The sequence below is a fragment of the Gymnogyps californianus genome, chromosome 2, assembly GCF_018139145.2.
Source record: "Gymnogyps californianus isolate 813 chromosome 2, ASM1813914v2, whole genome shotgun sequence".
Taxonomy (NCBI): domain Eukaryota; kingdom Metazoa; phylum Chordata; class Aves; order Accipitriformes; family Cathartidae; genus Gymnogyps; species Gymnogyps californianus.
This window is the reverse complement of record NC_059472.1, coordinates 24,527,237-24,547,758: the sequence shown is the minus strand read 5'-3', so window position 1 is coordinate 24,547,758 and position 20,522 is coordinate 24,527,237. Positions and strand designations below refer to the sequence as shown.

The 20,522-nt window shown below is 40.0% G+C and overlaps 1 protein-coding gene across 1 annotated transcript in view; it reads left to right on the top strand.

Moving 5' to 3' along the window:
• Positions 1–20,522, top strand: part of MATN2 (matrilin 2) — a 66,766-nt gene that overhangs the window by 32,028 nt on the left and 14,216 nt on the right. The window contains exons 6-13 of the mRNA XM_050890851.1: positions 5,878–6,000; positions 7,462–7,576; positions 8,942–8,949; positions 9,946–10,068; positions 12,237–12,359; positions 15,052–15,174; positions 15,537–15,659; positions 19,030–19,152. Coding sequence (XP_050746808.1) covers positions 5,878–6,000; positions 7,462–7,576; positions 8,942–8,949; positions 9,946–10,068; positions 12,237–12,359; positions 15,052–15,174; positions 15,537–15,659; positions 19,030–19,152 — 861 coding nt within the window. The remainder of the gene's footprint in view (positions 1–5,877; positions 6,001–7,461; positions 7,577–8,941; positions 8,950–9,945; positions 10,069–12,236; positions 12,360–15,051; positions 15,175–15,536; positions 15,660–19,029; positions 19,153–20,522) is intronic.

The following is a 20,522-nucleotide window of genomic DNA, read 5'->3' as shown; positions in this document are numbered from 1 at the left end:
ACAAAGACCTTAAAACTGCATAAACATTTTATATGTCTTGAGTGGTTTTTAGCTTATGGTCTAACTGTATGAATTATTTTAGCCTGTTTGAATTGATGATCCACAGAATACTGGAAGCTGAGAGAGTGTTCTGGGAAAGTAGTATTTCAGGCTTGTCCTGTCTCTATCCTCTGACTTAGGTATTTATTGCTTAAGACAATACATTGGGCTATATAGACCATCAGTCTGACTATGTGCTGCTGTCTTTATGTTGGGAACACAAAAGCTTTCAAATGCTGGTTGGACAGGATCTCTGGAAGTCATCTACTCTGGCCTCCTCTTCAAAGTGGAACTGCCACAAACTGTGGATCAAGTCAGCTATGGTTTTGTCTAGTTGAGTCTCAAAAAGCTCCAGTGGAGAGTCTACAGCCTCTCTGGGCAACCGGTTCCACTGCTGCACTATCCCTTTAGTGAAAAACATTTTCCTCATGTCCAGCGCGAATCACCCAAGCCACAGGTGGTCATTATTGTTCCTTGTTACATTGTCTGGCACTACTAAGAAGGGTTTAGCTCCATCACCTTTGTAATGACCTACAAGAAGTAATTGTAGGCTGCAGTTAGATACCTTCCTTTTCACCAAACTCAGCAAGACCAGATTCCTCAAGTTCTCTGCACAAGTCAGGTGCACTATGTCCCAGCAGTAGGTCTCTGTTGAGCCCTCTTCAGTTTATTCCCTTTAACTGGGGGGAGAAGGGAAGGGATTGTTCCAGAACTGGACAAAGTATGTCAAGTGCAGTCTCCAGCTGGGCTTGGCAATAGCCATTGTTGATCCAGAACCTGACCTGCAGACTGACTTCCCAGCTTGACCATGGCCTTGCCCTGCCACTGTGGACCTGCCCAGCAATCACTGGGCTGTGTCAGACCCTGGCTGCCCTCACCAGGAGTGGCCTCACCTCATCCTGACATGCAGGCTGGCTTCCTGGCTTGACCTCAGACCTGCCTCAGCAGCATGTACTTGTCTGATGATCTGGACTTTTAGTTAAACCTGGCTACCGTTTCCAGGCCTGCCCTGCTCACCTAGTTTGGGTACTGCAGGGCAGTGCCTGTCTGGCAAGGCCCCTACCCTGCTCGGCTGTATTATCACCCTTGGCTCCTGGCTCTCCTTCCCGTAGGGAGCAGCTGGCCCATGCTGCTCCCTGACAGCAGGTCACCTCCCAGTCTGTACAAACTATGGAGTGTTTCCAACTCAGGTGCAGAACTTTGCAATTCTTGCTGAGCTTTATAAGACATCTTCTGGTCCAGTCATCTGGTCAAGTTTATCAATATTCCTCTGTATTGAAGTTCTGCTATTTGCTTTCAGTCACTGTCCCTAATTTAGTGTCACCCACAGATTTGCTGAGGGTGCGCTTTTTGTCATCATCTATGTCACTGATGAAGATGTTTAGCAATGTGACCCCCAGTACTGTCCCCTGTGGTACTTTGGTCATTATCAGCTACCAGCCAGACATGAAGCCATTAATCACTATCCTTTGAGGCTGGTGGCCTGGCAAACTTTCATCCCACCTAACAGTTCTTTCTTCCAGCCTGTACTTCCTCAGCTTCCAAATGAGAATGCTGTGGGAGGCAGCATCAAGAGCTTTACTAGTGCCAAGGTGTATTACATCCACCAATCTTCCCTTGTCCACAGATGCAATCATTTCATCATCGAAGGTGAACGGGTTGGTCAGGCATGGTTTGCCCTTGGTAAATCCGTGTTGACTATTCCTGATAATCTTCTTGTCCTTCATATGTTTGGAAGTTGATTCTGAGAAGATGTGCCCCATGATCCTGGGACTGAAATGATGCAGATTGGTTCCCTGGGTCTTTCTGCTTGACTTTTTTTAAAGAAGATGAGTGTAACATCAGCATTTTTCAGTTGTCAGGGACCTCTCTCGGTCCCCGTGAATTTTCGTACATGATAGACAGTGGTGTCACTTCACGTAGCTCTTTCAGCACCCATAGGTGAATACCAGTCATCCCATGGATCTGTGTGTATCCAGTTTCTCTAAGTAGTCTCTAGCCAATGTTGCTAGCCCCTCTCTGTCCCAAACTGTGCTAGTACACATGGAAATCCGGGAGCAGGCTTTGTCTGTGGGAACCAGGAATAAAAAGGGCATTATTTTTTTCAGCCGTTTCTGTATTGTTCATCACTAAGTTGTTCCCCCAGCCAAAAGACCCACCTTTTCTGTGACTTTCTTTTTGCAACCATCATATTTGTAGACTCCTTTCTTATTACCCTTAGTGTACCTCAGTAGTAATAGGTCCAGCTGGGCTTTGGTTTTGTCCCGAAGTACCTAAGCAATGCTTTTATAGTCCTCTTTTTTTCTTGGTCCTTCTTTCTCCCTCTACTATTTTCCCTCTTTGTGTTTTAGTTCACTGAGAAGCTCTTTCATCTTCTAAGCAGATTTTCCAGTACAATGGGATCATTTGTTCCTGAGCTCTTAGCAAGTTTTCTTTAAAAATCATCTAGCTCTCCTGGGCATCCTCTCTCTTCTTGGCTCTTTCCCAGGGGATTCTTCTTAGCAATTCCCTGAATAAGCTGAAATCTGAGCTTGTAAAATATGGAGTCCAAATTCTGCTGTTTCCCCTCCCAGCCTTCTGAATTGGTCACAGCCTTCTCATGGTCACAGCAGCAAGTCAAGAAGAACATCACCCATCAAGAATTCATGTTAGGAAGTTGTCACCAAGTCTGTGCAGAAACCACCTGCGTTGCCTGCACAATGATGTCTTACCCTCCCAGTAGGTGTTTGGCTGGTTGAAATTTCCAATGTGAACAAAAGCCTATGAGTTGGAGACTTCTGCTATCTGTTTGTAGAAAGCCTTATTCACTACATCCTTCTGGTCAGGTGGGGTAACAGACTCCACCACTACATTCCCAGTGTCATTTCCCCTCTGATCTTGACCAGAAACTCTCAGCAGGCACATCTATGGTTTCATGTTGGATCTCTGTGGAGTGGAGGAGATCTTTAACATATAACACAAAAGTACACTGCTCCGCAAGGGAGTGCAAGTTGGGAGCCAAGGATGGCTACAAGGCAAGCAGGGTCAGTAACCTCTCTGACAAGGTCTTTGGTCCCACAGTACCCAAAGAAGAAGAACAAAACAGGTCCTATGACAGTAACCAGGCTCAGCCAACAGTCCAGTGATCACCAGACAAGTCCATAGTGTCAAGAGAGGTCTAAGGTCAATTCAGGAAATCAAGTCAGCCAGTCAGCAGGTCAGGATCAGCAAAATGCAAGGCTAGGCACAGGCGTACCTGTAACATAGCTCAAGCAAGAACCAAGGGAGAGAGCCTGACTTTAAATACAGCTCCCAAGCCAAGGGGCAGAGGCCACAGACAAGGTTTCTCACAGCTCTGTGCGTCTCTGCCATGTTAACTGCATTCTGTTTTGTTGTAAATGCTTTAAATTAGTTTAAGGGAGAAAATCCCATCAGGTTGCAATTAGGGAAAAATCAGAGTGACTGGACATGGTAGGCCATAGAGATTGATTCAGAAGGAGTAGTCAGGGAGGAATGAGCAAATACTATGTCAAATCATTCTCTTTCAAGATTCATGTCCTGAATCTAAGCATAAATAAAACTTACTAAGCCACTTTTCCTTACACTTGATATCTTCTGAGCCTTGCTAATAAAATAAAGCATGAATGAAAGAACTGTGTAGCTCTTAATGCTGCGAAAGTCAAGACAGCATGAGAGCTCTTCAGAGCAAAAGTGTCCCCTAGCTCCCATATGTTATCATCAATCACGCTGCCTTTGAGTCAGCATAAACAACATGAAGAAACAAACTTCAGAACACTGATTTAAAATTTTTGTAAATTCAGAACCTTTTAACATAAATTTCTACATATTTGGCTTGCTTACATACTGAATCTCAGGGATGACTGCCAGCTAGCCAAGACTCACACCCATGCCAAACCAGATCTCTGCATCAGCAGGCAGGCCTGGGCCTGGGGTGCCAGCTCCTGAGATCTCGTGATTATCTCAGAATCCTGGCTTTCCTTTCAAAAAGAGAAAGCTTTCATGCTCATGGCTACAAAGAAAAGCTTGAAAATGTAAATGTTATCAGTATGGTCATGTGTATCCAACAAATGTTTTCTCTGGGAATTACTCCAAACTTCTTAGAATGAAGTACAAGGAGCACAGCTCATGAGGGCAGCCCTGCCAACACCAGCGGAGTACTCTATGTGTGGCTGGAAGAGAGCAGCAAATTCAGATTATCAGTGGGGCAGGTAGAGGTCATTCCTAGCTACTAAGTTAACTATTAAGGGGACTTTCGCCACTCTTACTGCTCCCCTCAAGAGGACAGATGGTAGCCTCTGCTTGTACTTAGGGATGCTGAGCCTCAACTGTTGTTCTTTAGGGAAGGCCCCTGTTTGAGTTGTGGGTGGGTTCACATGGGCTGTAGCTGGTAGAGGCCTTCTGTTAGCAGCCTTAATCTGGACTGTATTAATGAAGCCCTGTGAAATGTGTTTTTAGTGTTCCCAACATAATAGCCTCAAGGTTCCAACAAAGATAATAATAGACATTTTTCAACTCTTGTGGTCATCTTCAGAATCAGTTACCCAAGAAAAGTCTGTCCTGCACACTTGAGTTAGCAAGCGTTTGAGCAGGTAAATGCAACACAGCACTGAGTAGGTCCAGAAGGCATACAGCTATATTCCTTTGGTGCACACACGTGGCTTTATGGTTTGTCTTTTCAGTGCACTCTTGAACAAACCATATTTTCTGATTATTTTTTTTTAGTAAACAGATAAGATATCCCTGTGTTATGTATATGTGTATGTGCATATGCTGTCATAAAAAGCTTTGGTAAAGGAAATGTTCTATAAATATATGACGTAGAGTTCATAAATGATAAAATACTCCTCTCAGGTTTTCTTAGAAAGTCACATTCCACTTTGTCCTGAAAATATAGGTGGTTTATTATTGCTAAGGGCTTTCATCATATATAAAGGCTCAATTGCATTAGCCCGCCACACATACAAGGAAAGAACAGTTCTTGCCTCAGGAAGCCAATTACCTCTGGGAATAATAATTAACCTCTGAATGTCAGTTTTCAGGTTGTGTAATGAGGTGTTCAAAAGTGCCTGGATGTCTTTAAAAATGTGACTTACTTGATTTGTGACTTGTTTATCTATTCTTAGCAGTGCTGAGTGGTTAAGGCCATTCTTTCACTAGTATAAATTAATTAACTTCACTGATATAAAACTAAGTCGTGGCCAGACACTGCATCTAAGTGAATGTCAAGTTCTTTGACTTCATCGATAGTGGTAAACACTAGGTGGTAAATATCCCAGTGCTTACTGCACAATTACTTTCCTTTTTAAGGTACATCATACACAAGTAGTAGCTGTTTCTAGACTTTGCTCGTCTTCCCTTTCATGAGCATTTTAAATGGAAGAACTATGTAACAAACACCCAGAGCTGTAAAAACACCAATGCTCCTGATGACCTGATTGTCCTGCCTTGAGCTAGTGAACGGCATTCAAAAGCATGTTTGGGTATTTATTACAGATCATATCTAACTTGGTCTAAGTAAAATAAAGAGGCAATTTTGATGAGGCAATGTATAGGACTTAGCTGCAAAATGTTAAGAAATATTTAAGATTCTAACTTCTTTACTGCATGTAGTACATGTGTTCTCAAAGAATTCATTGAAGTATACATATCAGGTATACCTAAGTATAGCAGATATTTGGAAAAAAGGAACATTTTATTTTCATAGTTTGAAACAATATGGTAAAAAGTCAGAATGGTGCCTAGGAAAAAAAAAAGCTAAAGAAAACAAAGTAACTGGTTTTTAGCTAGCTTATTTCTGAGGAATTATATTCCTCACTGACACAATTTTTTCCCATTTAGGACCGGACTATTGTGCTCTTCAGGACCATGGCTGTGAACAGGAATGTGTTAATACAGATGATTCCTATTTTTGTCAATGCCAAGAAGGGTTTAGACTTAATCCAGATAAGAAAACATGCAAAAGTGAGTAATCCTTTGGACATAATAAAGTTCATCTGCTTTTATTTCTTAAACCTGCTGTGAATGGTTTCCCTTCTGAAGGGATAAAAGTTGTCTCTATCATTAGGGTTGAAACAAATGTTTCTTTATAAACTTGAATTATAACTGAGCCAGTCATGCTGGAAAAATATACTGTTTGCTGTTTTGTAGACTAGATTGTATATTAGACGTTTTCTGAAGAGATTTATGGAAACCTGAGGAGTAATATAGGAACCAGAGTGGCTCAAAAACAATAAGTTCATTACTTATTTGAAACTTTCTGACCTTGTCTTGTAGTGACACAAACAGCTTTGGAAAAAAAAAAAATTCACCTTGCTTTACCCAGTTGGTTTAGACAAGGACAGACAAGGACAGATGTATTTCATTAGCTTGGGAAAGTATTGAATAGGTAAAATAGCTATTAAAATCAACTTAAAAAGTCACACACGAAATCCCACAGTTTCCTAAAAAAATTGTAAAAATAGCCTCAGCAATGTCAGAGTTCTAAACCAATCACACATACTATTTACTTTTAAAAGACTTTCATGTTACAGCTCTTCTGGAGTGGGGGCCTGGAATCACAGCAGATTTTCGATGTAATGTTGAAGTTTAAGGAGAATATATTCAGCAAAATGAACTAGCCTGATCTGGTGACTCAGTTCTTGGGGGGGAGAATTGCACTGCTGATATTTTATGAATAAGAAGCTTGCCTGGAGCAACATAATTATATTTCTAGATGCTCATAAAATTTATCTGGTTTTGGAACTGTATTTTCTTTCAGTCTTAAAGATGCATTCTCATGAAGCATCTTTGTCTACACAGTGCCGTTTTTACAGCAATCCATGCTATTCTGTTTTTTTTTTATCTATCTGGTATTTTAATACATTCAGGTTTTTATAGCTTGGATGTGCCTTGGTAAGTATAGGAGCAAAAGAACAGCATTGTGTAGAATATTTGTTGCCAAGGATGTAATTGCGAATTAAAGGCAAATTGTAATTCCCATTTGGAGTATTTTTCCTTAACCTCAGGGGGCTTTGGATTTGGCTGTCAACTGGGTGACGTTTCCAGTATTAAGCTTCTATTCCAAATCTTGTTATAACAAGGCTTATGTTAGATAAGCTTGTAAAATAAAGCAGAACATTTGCATATATGCCCTCTTTATAAATCAGGGAGAATGTATCACTGGTGACTAGCACCAGGCATTCCTCCTTCATCACGATGCATGATTTCTGATGACTACAGGAGCAGGTCTATGGGCGTCAAAGTGAAGTCTTGCATAGCCAAGTATTTGCAATCTGCTCTCAGATCCTCAGCTCACTATCAGCTTTAACAGGTGTCCAAAGCACAGAATCCAGTATTGTTTAAGAAAATTGAGTTTTTCTAAGCCGTTTTACTTCAGAGACCCTCACGGCTGGCTTGAATTCTTCACTGTTTTTTTCTCCACAGAAGTAAATTTCTGTGCTTTAGGTCAGCATGACTGTGAACATGAATGTGCTAACATGGAAGAGTCATTTGTGTGCAAACGTCATCCTGGATACACCCAACGACATGATCGCAATACGTGCAGAAATGAGTGTGTCTCATGAACTGCAGCAACTAGTTACTGCAGTGGGGCGAGGTGTGAACAGAATGAGAAAACGCTCCTGGGTCCCTTTTGAGATCTTTCTGAGCTATGCAAACCTATGTTACTGTAAAGTCCACCACGAGCCAGGCCTAGTGAAGTAATGCTATAGTGAGATCCCTGATCCAACAGAGAACTAAAGCGTCATCTTCTCCAATCCAAATAACTGGGAAAATGCGTTCAGCCAAGGTGTCTAACACAAAGGCAGTGCTTACTGTTGAACATCTGTATCATTGCTATGGGCTCTGTAAACTGCAGCACACCTGATACAGATGTATGCTGATATGTGGAGATATGTAGAGACTTTCCCCTTCTATATGTTTACACTTTCAGTGATCCGTTCAATAAAATGTCCTCTTTTGATAAGAATGTTACTAAACGAAGGATCAGTGTTGCACCAGAAAATCCCAACAACATTGCCCACTTCACGTCACCCAGTTTTTAGAAGATACTTTTATTGCAGAGAACCATTTTGCACATCATCTAAAATATTGGCAGCATTTTTCCCTGATGTACTTATGACATATTTTTCCACAGGAACACTCAGTTACTGAAATTAAAAAAAAGTTGATAGGCTAGGGAGTAATTATTTTTAAATAAACTGTTTGTGATAAAGCCATATTTAAGGAAACTCAGATGTGTTGCAAGAGCTTTTTAACGATTATGGTTTTAGGCTATCACAAGTTGAATACCTAAAAATTAATATATTCCAAGACACTCATTGTTTTTAAAAATACTGAGCATTCCCCTGTCTCATCCCCTTCTTACATATTTTTTTTACACATGTAATGAAGTACACATGATGACCAAATTTACAGTTATACTAATTTCTAAAGCCTGGTAATTAGCAGCCTTATGATTACTCCACTCTTTGAAAAAGTGTGTTAAAAGATTCTGCGTGAGAACCCAAACTATTTAAATGTTAAAATTCACATTAGTGTGGGTGTTTGTATTGTAAAAGACAGTGCCAGACAGATGCAATTTTTCACAGAGGATATGGGGGGGGGGATTTTCTTTTTTTTTTTCCACATTTTTTGTGTGCTCTGAGAAGTTACACAAGCCTCTTCATGATGATGTAAACTCTTGGAAAAAGGAGAATGTTCCAGCTGGAACTTGCTTTAGCTAGTAAAAACTGACACCTCTGCTTCACTTGTTCAAGCCAATGTTATCTCTGTCTATGTATAATGGTAAATCTGGACCAATTACTGCAAACTTGTTGCTTAGTTAAAGAAACTAATAAACATCAATATTTAGAACTAATTAATTTTACATTAAGTACAGATTTTTTTTTATGTAAACAAATAGCTGCAGACGTGCCTGTTCACATCTGTAAATGATTTGCAAATAGAGACATATGAGACTGTGTTTGTGTCTGAGGGAACTCCACTTCTTTTGATCAAGTTAAGCTAAAGTGATTTGGGCCTATATAACTAAAAATAGCCATTAACAAGTTGGCAATAAAATATTATGAGGAAGTTCAGTATAAAGCTTTTTTCCTAAAATGTGCTTTTTCTATACTTACAGAGTCAGCAGATTACATAGTACATCTGCAAGGGCACGTATCTCACCCTACTGCTTTGCTGTCCGTTCTATGAGACAATATAATTTTTAAACCCAATTCACACCTCTCTCTCCCTTCCCCCACCCTTCATCTTTCACACCACCAGTTGCATACAAGACTAAAAAAAAATATTCCATTTTATCTTACTTGGAATATGAATAGGAAAATCAAAGAAAAGGAACATATTAAGACACTCTTACACCCATAATTTGTATCTGTCCCCCACTAGGCTTTAACTGCTTGAACCTGTTGGCAGGTTAAAGTTTTAAATTGGTGATTTCTCATCCTGTTGAAAAAAAATTTAGTGTTTATGAAATAATCTGAAAGCCATAATTTCTATTTCAAGAGTTACTAATATTCATACTTTCTCTCTGAGAAAATGTTATGGTGAACAAAAGAGAGAGTCTTGCTTTTTAAAGAAAGCAAGCATGATTCTGTGGGTAAGACCAGGTGGGACTTCAAGGTTCTCCCTTCACCCCACTTCGTGTTAGTTTCCCTTTGTGATTTTTGGCAAGGGAGACCTGCACTTCATCAAGTCTGTTATCTGCCAAGTGGGGTTGTATTCATTTCACTTAGGTGTTGTTAATTAACTCAGGTTACTCAAATAGGTGGGGTTACTGCATAAATAAAAAGCTGTACTGATCTTTTTCCCTTGCTGTGCAAAGACATCGTGTATTAACTACAATGTCATAGTGTATGTATCTAAGGCTCCAATGTGATTTCTTCAATTATTAACACAAATCAATAGGAGTGGACCACTGTGCTGAAAGCAATCATGGCTGCGAGCAACTATGCCTAAATACTGATGGCTCTTATGTCTGTCAGTGCTCTGAAGGATTTGTCATCAACGAGGACCTAAAAACCTGCACACGTAAGTCTTGTGAGAACCTCCTTGATCTCAGCTCACCTGGGAAAGTTTTCTGTTTTCATACAGGGAAGAGGACACACCTTCAATTTATTCTTACAGTCTGCATTTCAATAATACTTTAATAATGATTTAAAAGCAAAAACAGACAGAAAAAGGACTTAGGAAAGGATACTTGTCAAAATAACTGTAAATCCTCACAAATTCAGAAAAGTTTTGGAAGATCTGTTCATCCCCAGGTGTTGAGGACAGTTTTTCAGTCACATGACAAATGTGTCTGACTGACAGGTCATCTTGACAGCAGTGTCCCCCAGGCAAACTGCATCAGCTTACCTGGAGCAGGAGGAGAAGTGAGTCCCACACTGAGCTTTACGTTTTGCATGGGAACCCTTAATAAGTGAACAAAAGTTGTCCTGACAGCTCTCCACCCTTTATAAATCTAATGATAATTCAGAATCATTGCAGTTTTACAGATAGCCAAATTGCCTCCTTCACTGGAAAAATAATATATAGAAAGGGCCAGGAAAAGAAGAACGTGAATACATTTTGCCTGTTGACTTTTCCTGGACCTCTTTGATGAGAGGGTTTTGACCACTTTTTCTACAGATTTTGGAGGTACATTATTTTTCAAGCTTGTGGAGTGTTGGAGCAGCTCCAGAGTTTGCTCCTTTTCTTGCACTCAGGCAACACAGTTTTAAAAGAAGTCAAACTGCAAGTGCTCAATCACAAAAATGATCTAGGGAGAAGTGAGGCAAATCAGCAAAGGCAATTTGCCTTTGTCTTTAACCTTGTCTTTGCCTCTATGCTAACCTTTTTAGCCCCATCCAATACCTTGACAGCCTTTGCTTCTGTCTGCCACTGCAGCTCTCTAGAAAGGGGCAGACAGTAATGCAAAAGCAGAACTAGTGTACATGTAACAGCGATAGGGTCTACTAGAAACAATTTATCTAGACATTTATCTAAAAGAACAACTGGAAATTTAGAAACAGCCAAACTATGGAGTTTTATCAACTTGCAAATGGAAAATCCCTTTTCCTTTGTAGTAAAAAGAGCTGTTTTTTTCACTCTTGAGTTATTTTCCTCCAGGCTGTACTTGGAGACCTATCAGCAGCATTAAAACAGTGCTGTGGCTTCTGGAATCCCTCTGTGCAATGAAACTGAGCCCTTTTGAATAGCTCCTCTTCTTGCCAGCATACCCTTCTCCTCATATATATATATATAGGAAAGAGATTTGTCCTATTCCTGAGCTCCAGATGAATTGTTGAAACCTCATGGACATTTTTGGGCTATCATGAAAAGAGTTTCGGCACTTTGGGATTTCCTGAATGAGCAGTTGAATGGAAGGGATTAGCATTTAACATATACCACTCCTAATGGGAAAACATCTGGGAATTACAATTCTGGTGTCATATACACAGGCACAAGTATCTTAAGACAGCTGTGGGAACACCTGAATGGTAAACAGATTTCTACTCTGACAACTAATTACAAAAAAATGAGTGACACTGTGTGTGTAGCCAACAGACAGTAGCAAGTGCTGCCTGCAGGATCCCACGGGTCCTATGTCTTTGTATTACAGAGAAGAAACACTTAGGAAATTTGAGATGAAAAATGGACCATATTTGACAGTACTTGTCATTTGCAATTCTTTGCAAAAACTTGAATCGTCTAAGCCAAAGCCGACTGAGGTCCCTGAGAGGTTTTCTGCTTGCTGCCACAGCAGCTGGGTCAGGTGCACAACTGAGTTCTGGGGACTGCCACCTTCACATCAGGCCATTTAGAGACTGTATTTAAAGAAGAATGTTCACAAGGTAGCTTTTATGTCTTTGCCACTGTCTTATATAAAATCATTCCTAAAGTGTTTTGGTTTGGTTTGTTTAAATTCAATTTGTAAGTACTGAGACGTGGACTGGACTCTGTTGAGCTATGTATGTTAAGCATAGGAAAGTATGATTTCTCAACTCTGCTTAAAGCAACCAATGGAAAGTACACCACAAGGCCCTCTTACATTTTATTGAAGCTGTATGTATGTTATCAGATAAGAACTGGATTATTGTTTAAGCAGTTCAATGTATTTATATTTACTTGCTTATATGCCTTGCAAATACTAGAGATGAAAAATAATTGATTCATTATTTGTTAAATTTTTTTAATAACTTCAATTACTCCTACAGGAGTTGACTATTGTGCTCTGAGTGATCATGGCTGTGAACATTTATGTGTAAATGGTGACAGATCTTATACTTGTCAGTGTTTTGAAGGATACAGGCTTCGTAACGATGGGAAAACATGTAAACGTAAGTTATTATTCAGCAACTCAGAGTTAGATTGTTATTACTCATATAGAAGAAATCTGTAAGGTAGGATTTGATTTCCTAAATGTTGCTGTCCAGTGTCATTTTAAATGCTCGAGAATTCCAAAAGTTCGTAGCTTCCCCTTTGGTGTCATATGTGCCAGCAGTATGTCAATATCTTGGATATGCTAAGGCATCTACAGTAGTACTGGATGCAATACTTTTAGGCACCTGAATCACACTCTAAATGTCTGTGCCATTTAAAAAGTAGCCCTGAGATTGGACTGTTGTGGATCCAAAACTATTTTATTCTGACTTACATCCTTATATGGGACAACTGTAATTTTCTTCTCAAATCAAGGCAAAAATATATAATGTTTCTGAAGTCTTATACAGCATGAAGATTGCAATATCATTAATGGAAAGTTCATTTTGTCCAGCATGGGTTAAGGATGATTGCAAAAGAGATATCATAATTGCATTACACATTTGACTACCTCATGCAGTTATGATGAGTGGCAGATATCAAGAAAAAATTCATTGCAAGTTTTTCTCCATTTTTATAGCTTTGATCACTAAGTGATCAAAGAAGAATCATGGATAAGTCTCTGAAAAACACACAGGCATTAAGTATTTTGTAACTGTAATCCTAATAATATCCACAGATCTCATCAACATCTGCTGTTAAAAAACATTTACAGAAAAAAAAAATTAAAGTCATCCAGATATTACCATGACAAATGAAAAGCTCCTTATTCTCAGTTTGTGTATCACAACACCCTACTTTGTTATTCCATGCAAACAGAGACAAATTCTGATTGTCTCAAAGTACTGACACTCTAAAAGCAAGTGAAATGTTCTGTCCATGCAGAAGTCCAGAGGGATCTAGATAGATTGGAGCACTGGGCAATGATTAATGGGATGAAATTTAACAAGTCGAAATGCTGGATTCTGCACCTAGGACAGAGTAATGCTGGGCACAAGTATAAATTGGGAGAGGAGTGGCTGGAGAGCAGCCCTGCAGAAAGGGATCTGGGGGTGCTGGTCGACAGCAGGCTCAATAGGAGTCAGCAGTGTGCCCTGGCTGCCAAGAGGGCAAACCGCATCCTGGGGTGCATCAAACACAGTATAACTAGCCGGTCAAAAGAGGTGATTGTCCCACTGTAGTCAGTATTGGTGCAGCCTCACCTTGAGTACTGTGTGCAGTTCTGCGCCCCACAACTTAAGATGGATGTTAAGGTCCCTGAATGCATCCAGAAGAGGGCAACAAAGCTGGTGACAGGGCTGGAAGGAATGTGCTATGGGGAGCAGCTAAGGACTTTGGGCTTGTCTAGTTTGGAGAAAAGGAGGCTGAGGGGCGACCTCATTGCTCTCTGCAGCTTCCTGAGGAGGGGAGGGGGAGGTGCTGATCTCTTCTCCCTGGGATCCAGGGATAGGACATGTGGGAATGGTCCAAAGTTGTGCCAGGGGAGGTTTAGACTGGACAGTAGGAAGCATTTCTTTGGCGAGAGGGTGGTCAAACACTGGAACAGGCTTCCTAGAGAGGTGGTCGATGCCCCGAGCCTGTCAGTGTTTAAGAGGCATTTGGACAACGCCCTTAACAACAGGCTTTAACTTTTGGTCAGCCCTGAAGTGGTCAGGCAGTTGGACTAAATGATTGTTTTAGGCCCTTCCAACTGAAATAGTCTATTCTATTCTATTCTAAGTCCTTGGCAGTGGGGTGCAAGGGTGTGGGGAAGAAAGTGAAAGCAAAAGCAAGATGTTAGTTTATCTAACGTTAATTAATAGATTTGATTTTATTTTGAAATATGCATATCTAAATTCTGTACCAGAAAACCCCACTGAACATCTGCTTGCCGAATTATAGCTGACAATTTTCCAGAATTTCACAGCAGAATCATATAATTTGTCTTTCTCTCTACCCTTAAATACTGCATACACTGAACTTTTGTAATCCTACTTTACAGAAAAATGACAAACACCTTCTGAACTTAAACACAGAGGAAAAAAAAAATAACTATTTCAGGTTTGAGCAGGTTCATTAATGAAGATAAAAAGATGATGATAGAAAGATCTGTTTCTCGCCAGAAAGTTTACTTGAAATGTGGATGTGGGATTTAGGTGCCTTTGGAAATCCCTGTGGGTCACTAATCTGCATGCTAGGGACATGTGAAATTCTACAACCTCTAGAACTGGAACAGTGCACTTTTCCTTAATAGTAACGTTGTAAAATTAGCAGGAGAAAGATGTACCTTTTTGTTACAACAAAAAAAGACAGCAGGTGCTATAAATGATGTGCAGGATTGAGTCCAGTATACTAGCGAGGACAAGAACATTCAGTAGCTGGGAATTGTAAGACTTTGAACATCTTGCTCTTAAATAACATGATTTTTTATCTATTAAATTATTCCCAGGTAAAAATGTCTGCAAATCAGTCAACCATGGCTGTGAGCATATTTGTGTTAGTGCTGACAATTCCTACATCTGCAAGTGTCGTGAGGGATTCGTACTGAAAGAAGATGGCAAGATGTGCAGAAGTGAGTGACCGGTATCTATTGAACATTTTTGCATGTGCATCAGGCAAGGAAAGAAAGGATTTTTTCACTTCTTACTAGAAGAAAACCCTTCCTTTTGATATCTACATTTTTTTAACATGTTTTCATTCAAAACCTGTATTTATATCAATCATTCCCAGGACAGGACATCTGCAAATCAGTCAGCCATGGCTGTGAGCATATTTGTGTTAACAAAGATGACTCGTATGTTTGCAAGTGTCATGAGGGTTTTCTGCTGAGAGAAGACGGGAAAACATGCAGAAGTAAGTACTCCGATAATTACTCATAGACTTTTATCTACAGCATGTAGATTTGTGGAAGTGTTCTAACAAATGCAACAACAACAGTTTACTGTTATAATATAGGAGTAGTATTGTTATACCTGCCGGAAGCTTGTAAGAGACTCTGTGGACAGAAATAGTGTATTTTAATAGCCAAACTGATATGACTGGAGACAAAAAAGACTCACAATTTTTCAGGTACCAGGAGTTAGAAGTGTTTCCTGCCTAAATTTTTGCCCATTTCTTCCAGTGATATCAGTAGACCTAATAAAAGCTATTACTTCTCCCGGCATAATACATTCACTGTAGCTGTGCTTTAACCAAATATCATCAACTATTCTCAGATAAAGACATTTGCAGTTCAGTTGACCATGGCTGTGAACATGTTTGTGTTAATGCTGATGAGTCATACATCTGCCAGTGTTATGAGGGATTTGCACTAAGGGAAGATGGAAAAACGTGTAGAAGTAAGTATCCTTATCTTTAATAGAAGATTTCCTTTATAATCTATGCATTTGTAGACATGTTTTAAATACCGGCAACCTTATTTTTTTTCCAGATAAAGATGTTTGCAATTCTGTTGACCATGGCTGTGAGCACGTTTGCGTGAATACTGATAGTTCATATATTTGCCAGTGCTATGAGGGTTTTGTATTGAGGGAAGATAAGAAAACATGTAAAAGTAAGTTATTTTATGTTACTGTATTTTTTGCACTCAGAGTTCTACTGAAGAAACATATTTTGTTAGAGATAGGTCTTCTTATAGGGGATTTTGCCTGACAAAAAGGAGGAAAATTCTTTATTTACTAGGAGCCTATTACTTTTAGTCTTTAAAGTTTTGGAAATGTTCTCATTCATCAAACTGTAGTAAATAAAATCTAAATTATTCCTAGATAAGGACATCTGCAAATCAGTCAGTCATGGCTGTGAACATCTTTGTGTTAATAATGACGATTCATACACTTGCCAATGCCATGATGGATTTGTACTAAGGCAAGATGGGAAAACATGCCGAAGTAAGTAGCTTTGAATAAAAGAAGAAATTTCATTTTCCTTTTATTAGGAGATTGTTCACTGATTCGTAGTGGTCAGAACGGAATATTGTTCTCTATAGATCATACGACTTGTATGAATTAATTATTGTTTGAACTAAAGATACATTTCAGAAAATCAGCCAATTTTAAGGTTTAAATGTAGCTTTTAAAATGTGAACTTCATTTCTAGATTGAGTATGTTGAGTTTTAATCTTGAGCATTGGATGTTGCTGCATTTTACTTTGATGGGTTGAAGTTCTGATCGCCGCTGTGTTGTACTGTGTATATTCATGCAGATCATGACTTAACCTGTTCCTTAACTTAACCTTTTAGCATGTTCTTTTGTAAATGATAAGCAGATGAAAATCCTTCAGGCTTTTTATATGTTTTTGTGGCGGGTTGACCCTGGCTAGATGCCAGGTGCCCACCAAAGCCGCTCTATCACTCCCCCTCCTCAGCTGGACACGGGGAGAAAATAAAATGAAAGGCTCGTGGGTCGAGATAAGGACAGGGAGATCACTCACCAATTACCGTCACGGGCAAAACAGACTCAACTTGGGGAAAAATTAGTTTAATTTATTGCTAGTCAAAAATGGAGCAGGATAATGAGAAATAAAACCAAATCTTAAAACACCTTCCCCCCACCCCTCCCTTCTTCCCAGGCTTAACTTTACTCCTGATTTTCTCTGCCTCCTCCCACCCCGAGCGGCGCAGGGGGACGGGGAATGGGGGTTTGGGTCAGTTCATCACACGTTGTTTCTGCCGCTCCTTCCTCCTCAGGGGGAGGAGGACTCACACTCTTCCCCTGCTCCAGCGTGGTGTCCCTCCCACGGGAGACAGTCCTTCACGAACTTCTCCAACGTGAGTCCTTCCCATGGGCTACAGTTCTTCACGAACTGCTCCAACATGGGTACCATCCCCGGGGTGCAGTCCTTCAGGAACAGACTGCTCCAGCGTGGGTCCCCCGTGGGGTCACAAGTCCTGCCAGCAAACCTGCTCCAGCGTGGGCTCCTCTCTCCACGGGTCCGCAGGTCCTGCCAGGAGCCTGCTCCAGCGCGGGCTTCCAACGGGGTCACAGCGTCCTTCGGGCATCCACCTGCTCCGGCGTGGGGTCCTCCACGGGCTGCAGATGGATATCTGCTCCACCGTGGACCTCCATGGGCTGCAGGGGGACAGCCTGCCTCACCATGGTCTTCACCAGGGGCTGCAGGGGAATCTCTGCTCCGGCGCTTGGAGCACCTCCTCCCCCTCCTTCTTCACTGACCTTGGTGTCTGCGGAGTTGTTGCTCTCACATCTTCTCACTCCTCTGTCTCTGGCTGCAACTGCAACTCCCCTGTAACTTTTTTTCCCTTTCTTAAATATGTTATCCCAGAGGCGCTACCACTGTTGCTGATGGGCTCGGCCTTGGCCAGCGGCGGGTCCGTCTTGGAACCCACTAGCATTAACTTTATTGGACATAGGGGAAGCTTCTAGCAGCTTCTCACAGAAGCCACCCCTGTAGCCCCCCCCGCTACCAAAACCTTGCCACGCAAACCCAATACAGTTTTCTAATCTTTTCATAGTTTTCTAAATGAAGTTGCTTTTTTAACTACTCTGGCATTCTTTTTAGATTATGGGACTACATTTTGGGGGGATATCTAGTAAAATAACCTTAAATAGTGCAATCATTCACTTCTTTTATTTTTTTTTTTATTATTATTTCCCCCCCATCCCAAAATACTCTGGCTCATATTTGCTTTCAGCTATGTAAAATTCATCCTTTTGAAGTAATAGCCATGTCTGCTGCTGGTTTGTATTTGATTCTGTTTATAAACAACAAATGTGTCTGATTTGCACGCAGCTGTGTATAAGCAGATGCTAATTTTTACTTACATGATAATTTCTTCTTTGTCTGCTATAATGGGATCTAGTTTAGATTGCCATGTCTTAAATGTAATGCTTGTTGAGTTACAAGATTGTCCTCTCTAGTAGTTTTTGGAATTTTTGTTATGGCAGCATGAGACCTCCAGGTAATTTGGCTTAGATTGAAGTTCTTCTAAAAATATAAGTTTTTCTTCCCTACACATTAAACCTAAGTATTTTGCTGAAGAGTCAATCTGAACTTGGCTGTCAGTACTGTTCTACTTTCTATGTAAAGGTAGTTCTCCATTAGCAATTGAGAATATTTTCTTTTGTGTTGCAGTGAAAAAGAAACAAGGAATGCTGATAGATGGCTCCACTTCCTTCTGTACTTTCTCCCAATCTATCCTTCTTGAAGAGGTTTTAACCAACTGGTTTTAACATTGCAGTCATACAAATCCTCCCATCAATTTTCAGCAATACCAGTTAGATTTTATTTATCCTCTTAAATGAGTAGTTCCTATTCTTCTGGGGTTTGTTTATGCAGACTCTTGGCATTGATGTAAGGATGTTAAAGAATTATTTTGCTTCATGTCCTGTAGTGTTTTGCTTAATTTTGTTTTTACCAGCATGAATTTGTGCTAAATGACTGTACTAAATTATTTCCTCCTTTCACTCTTACTGCTCTTAATGTAAAGTCCTCCTCCTTAATCTAGTCAGATTAATCCTCAAATGATTTATTGTCAGTGGGAGGCCATCCAACCTATGCAATTCTTTCTGCTCAGATGGTAAAGAACTCATGCTCCATGTAAGCTAAGCTGTCTATCATTTAACTAGCCAGAGATTTGCTTTCAGTTTGCAGGCTTCCATCTTTCTTTGCTCATGGGATTACCCCCCCGGTCTTTGTATTTATAAAAAAGTTTAACTAGCAAACCACATTAAATATGATCTAACTATTCCCAGGCAAGGATATTTGCAAATCAGTCAACCATGGCTGTGAACATGCTTGTGTTAATGCTGGTGATTCATTTGTTTGTAAGTGTCAGGAGGGATTCCTGCTAAGAGAAGATGGAAAAACATGCAAAAGTAAGTAGTCTGATATTTATTGGCATACTTTTTATCTGCAGCTCATGCTTGTGTAGAAATGCATTAACCAGCAAGAGTTGTCATCTGTTTTCAGATAAAGATCTCTGCAAATCAGTCAACCATGGCTGTGAACATGTTTGTGTTAATACTGATGATTCGTATATCTGCAAATGCCATGATGGGTTTCTACTGAGAGAAGATGGGAAAACCTGCAGAAGTAAGTAGCATGAGAACTTAATTTGATGAATTACACATATAATCAAGGCCTCTGCTGATGTATGTTGACTACCAACTCTTCTGTTTGCAGACAAAGATGTTTGCAATTCAGTCAACCATGGCTGCGAACAAGTTTGTGTGAATACTGAAGATTCCTACATCTGCAAGTGTCGTGAAAAATTCATACTGAAGGAAGATGGAAAGACATGTAGATGTGAGTAGCCTGAGCTATAAAAGTATGTTTTTATTTGAGGCTTTTAAGTGTTGTGGCTGTGAGTGTTTGCACATATGTATGTTAGTGATTTCCAACTATTTGAGCTGGTTAATGAAAGATATTATCTCTCCCTAATGAACCTCACCTCACAAACTCCATCCACTCTTCTCAGATAAAGATGTTTGCAACTCAGTTGACCATGGCTGTGAACATATTTGTGTTAACACTAATGATTCCTATATCTGCAAGTGTCATGAGGACTTCATACTGAGGGAAGATGGGAAAACTTGTAGGAGTAAGTTGTTTAATCTTTGTTTTGTACTTCCTGATCTGTTAATGAAACACACTATGCAATGGTAGTGTGTTATTTGTGTCTTTAATATAGAATCAACTTCATGGAAGTGAGCTCCTTCATGGAACATTATTGCCATAATTTTTACATTTTGTGGAAGTTATTTACCTAGCTAACTGTGCTAACTATAATTTTCATTATTCCAAGGTAAAAATATCTGCAAAACAGTCAACCATGGTTGTGAACATGTCTGCGTTCCAACTGGCGATTCATACACATGTCAGTGTCACAAGGGATTTATATTGAGGCGAGACAGGAAAACATGCAGGAGTGAGTAGCTGAAACTTTTATGGGAAATATGTTTTTTCAGTCGTAAAAGAAAGAACAGACTTAATTTCACTCAAAGCTTGTTTTGCATTTGAGAAATGGTCTAATAAGGAAATTCTCTTAACAATTCTCAGATAAAGACCTGTGTAAATCCATTGACCATGGCTGTGAACACGTGTGCATTAATAATAATAATTCATACAGCTGTCAGTGCCATGAGGGTTTTGTCCTGCGACAAGACGGGAAAACATGTCGAAGTAAGTAACTCGATATGTCTGTCAGCCACTCTTCTCTGGCATTGCTACATAAGCAAACAAAGAT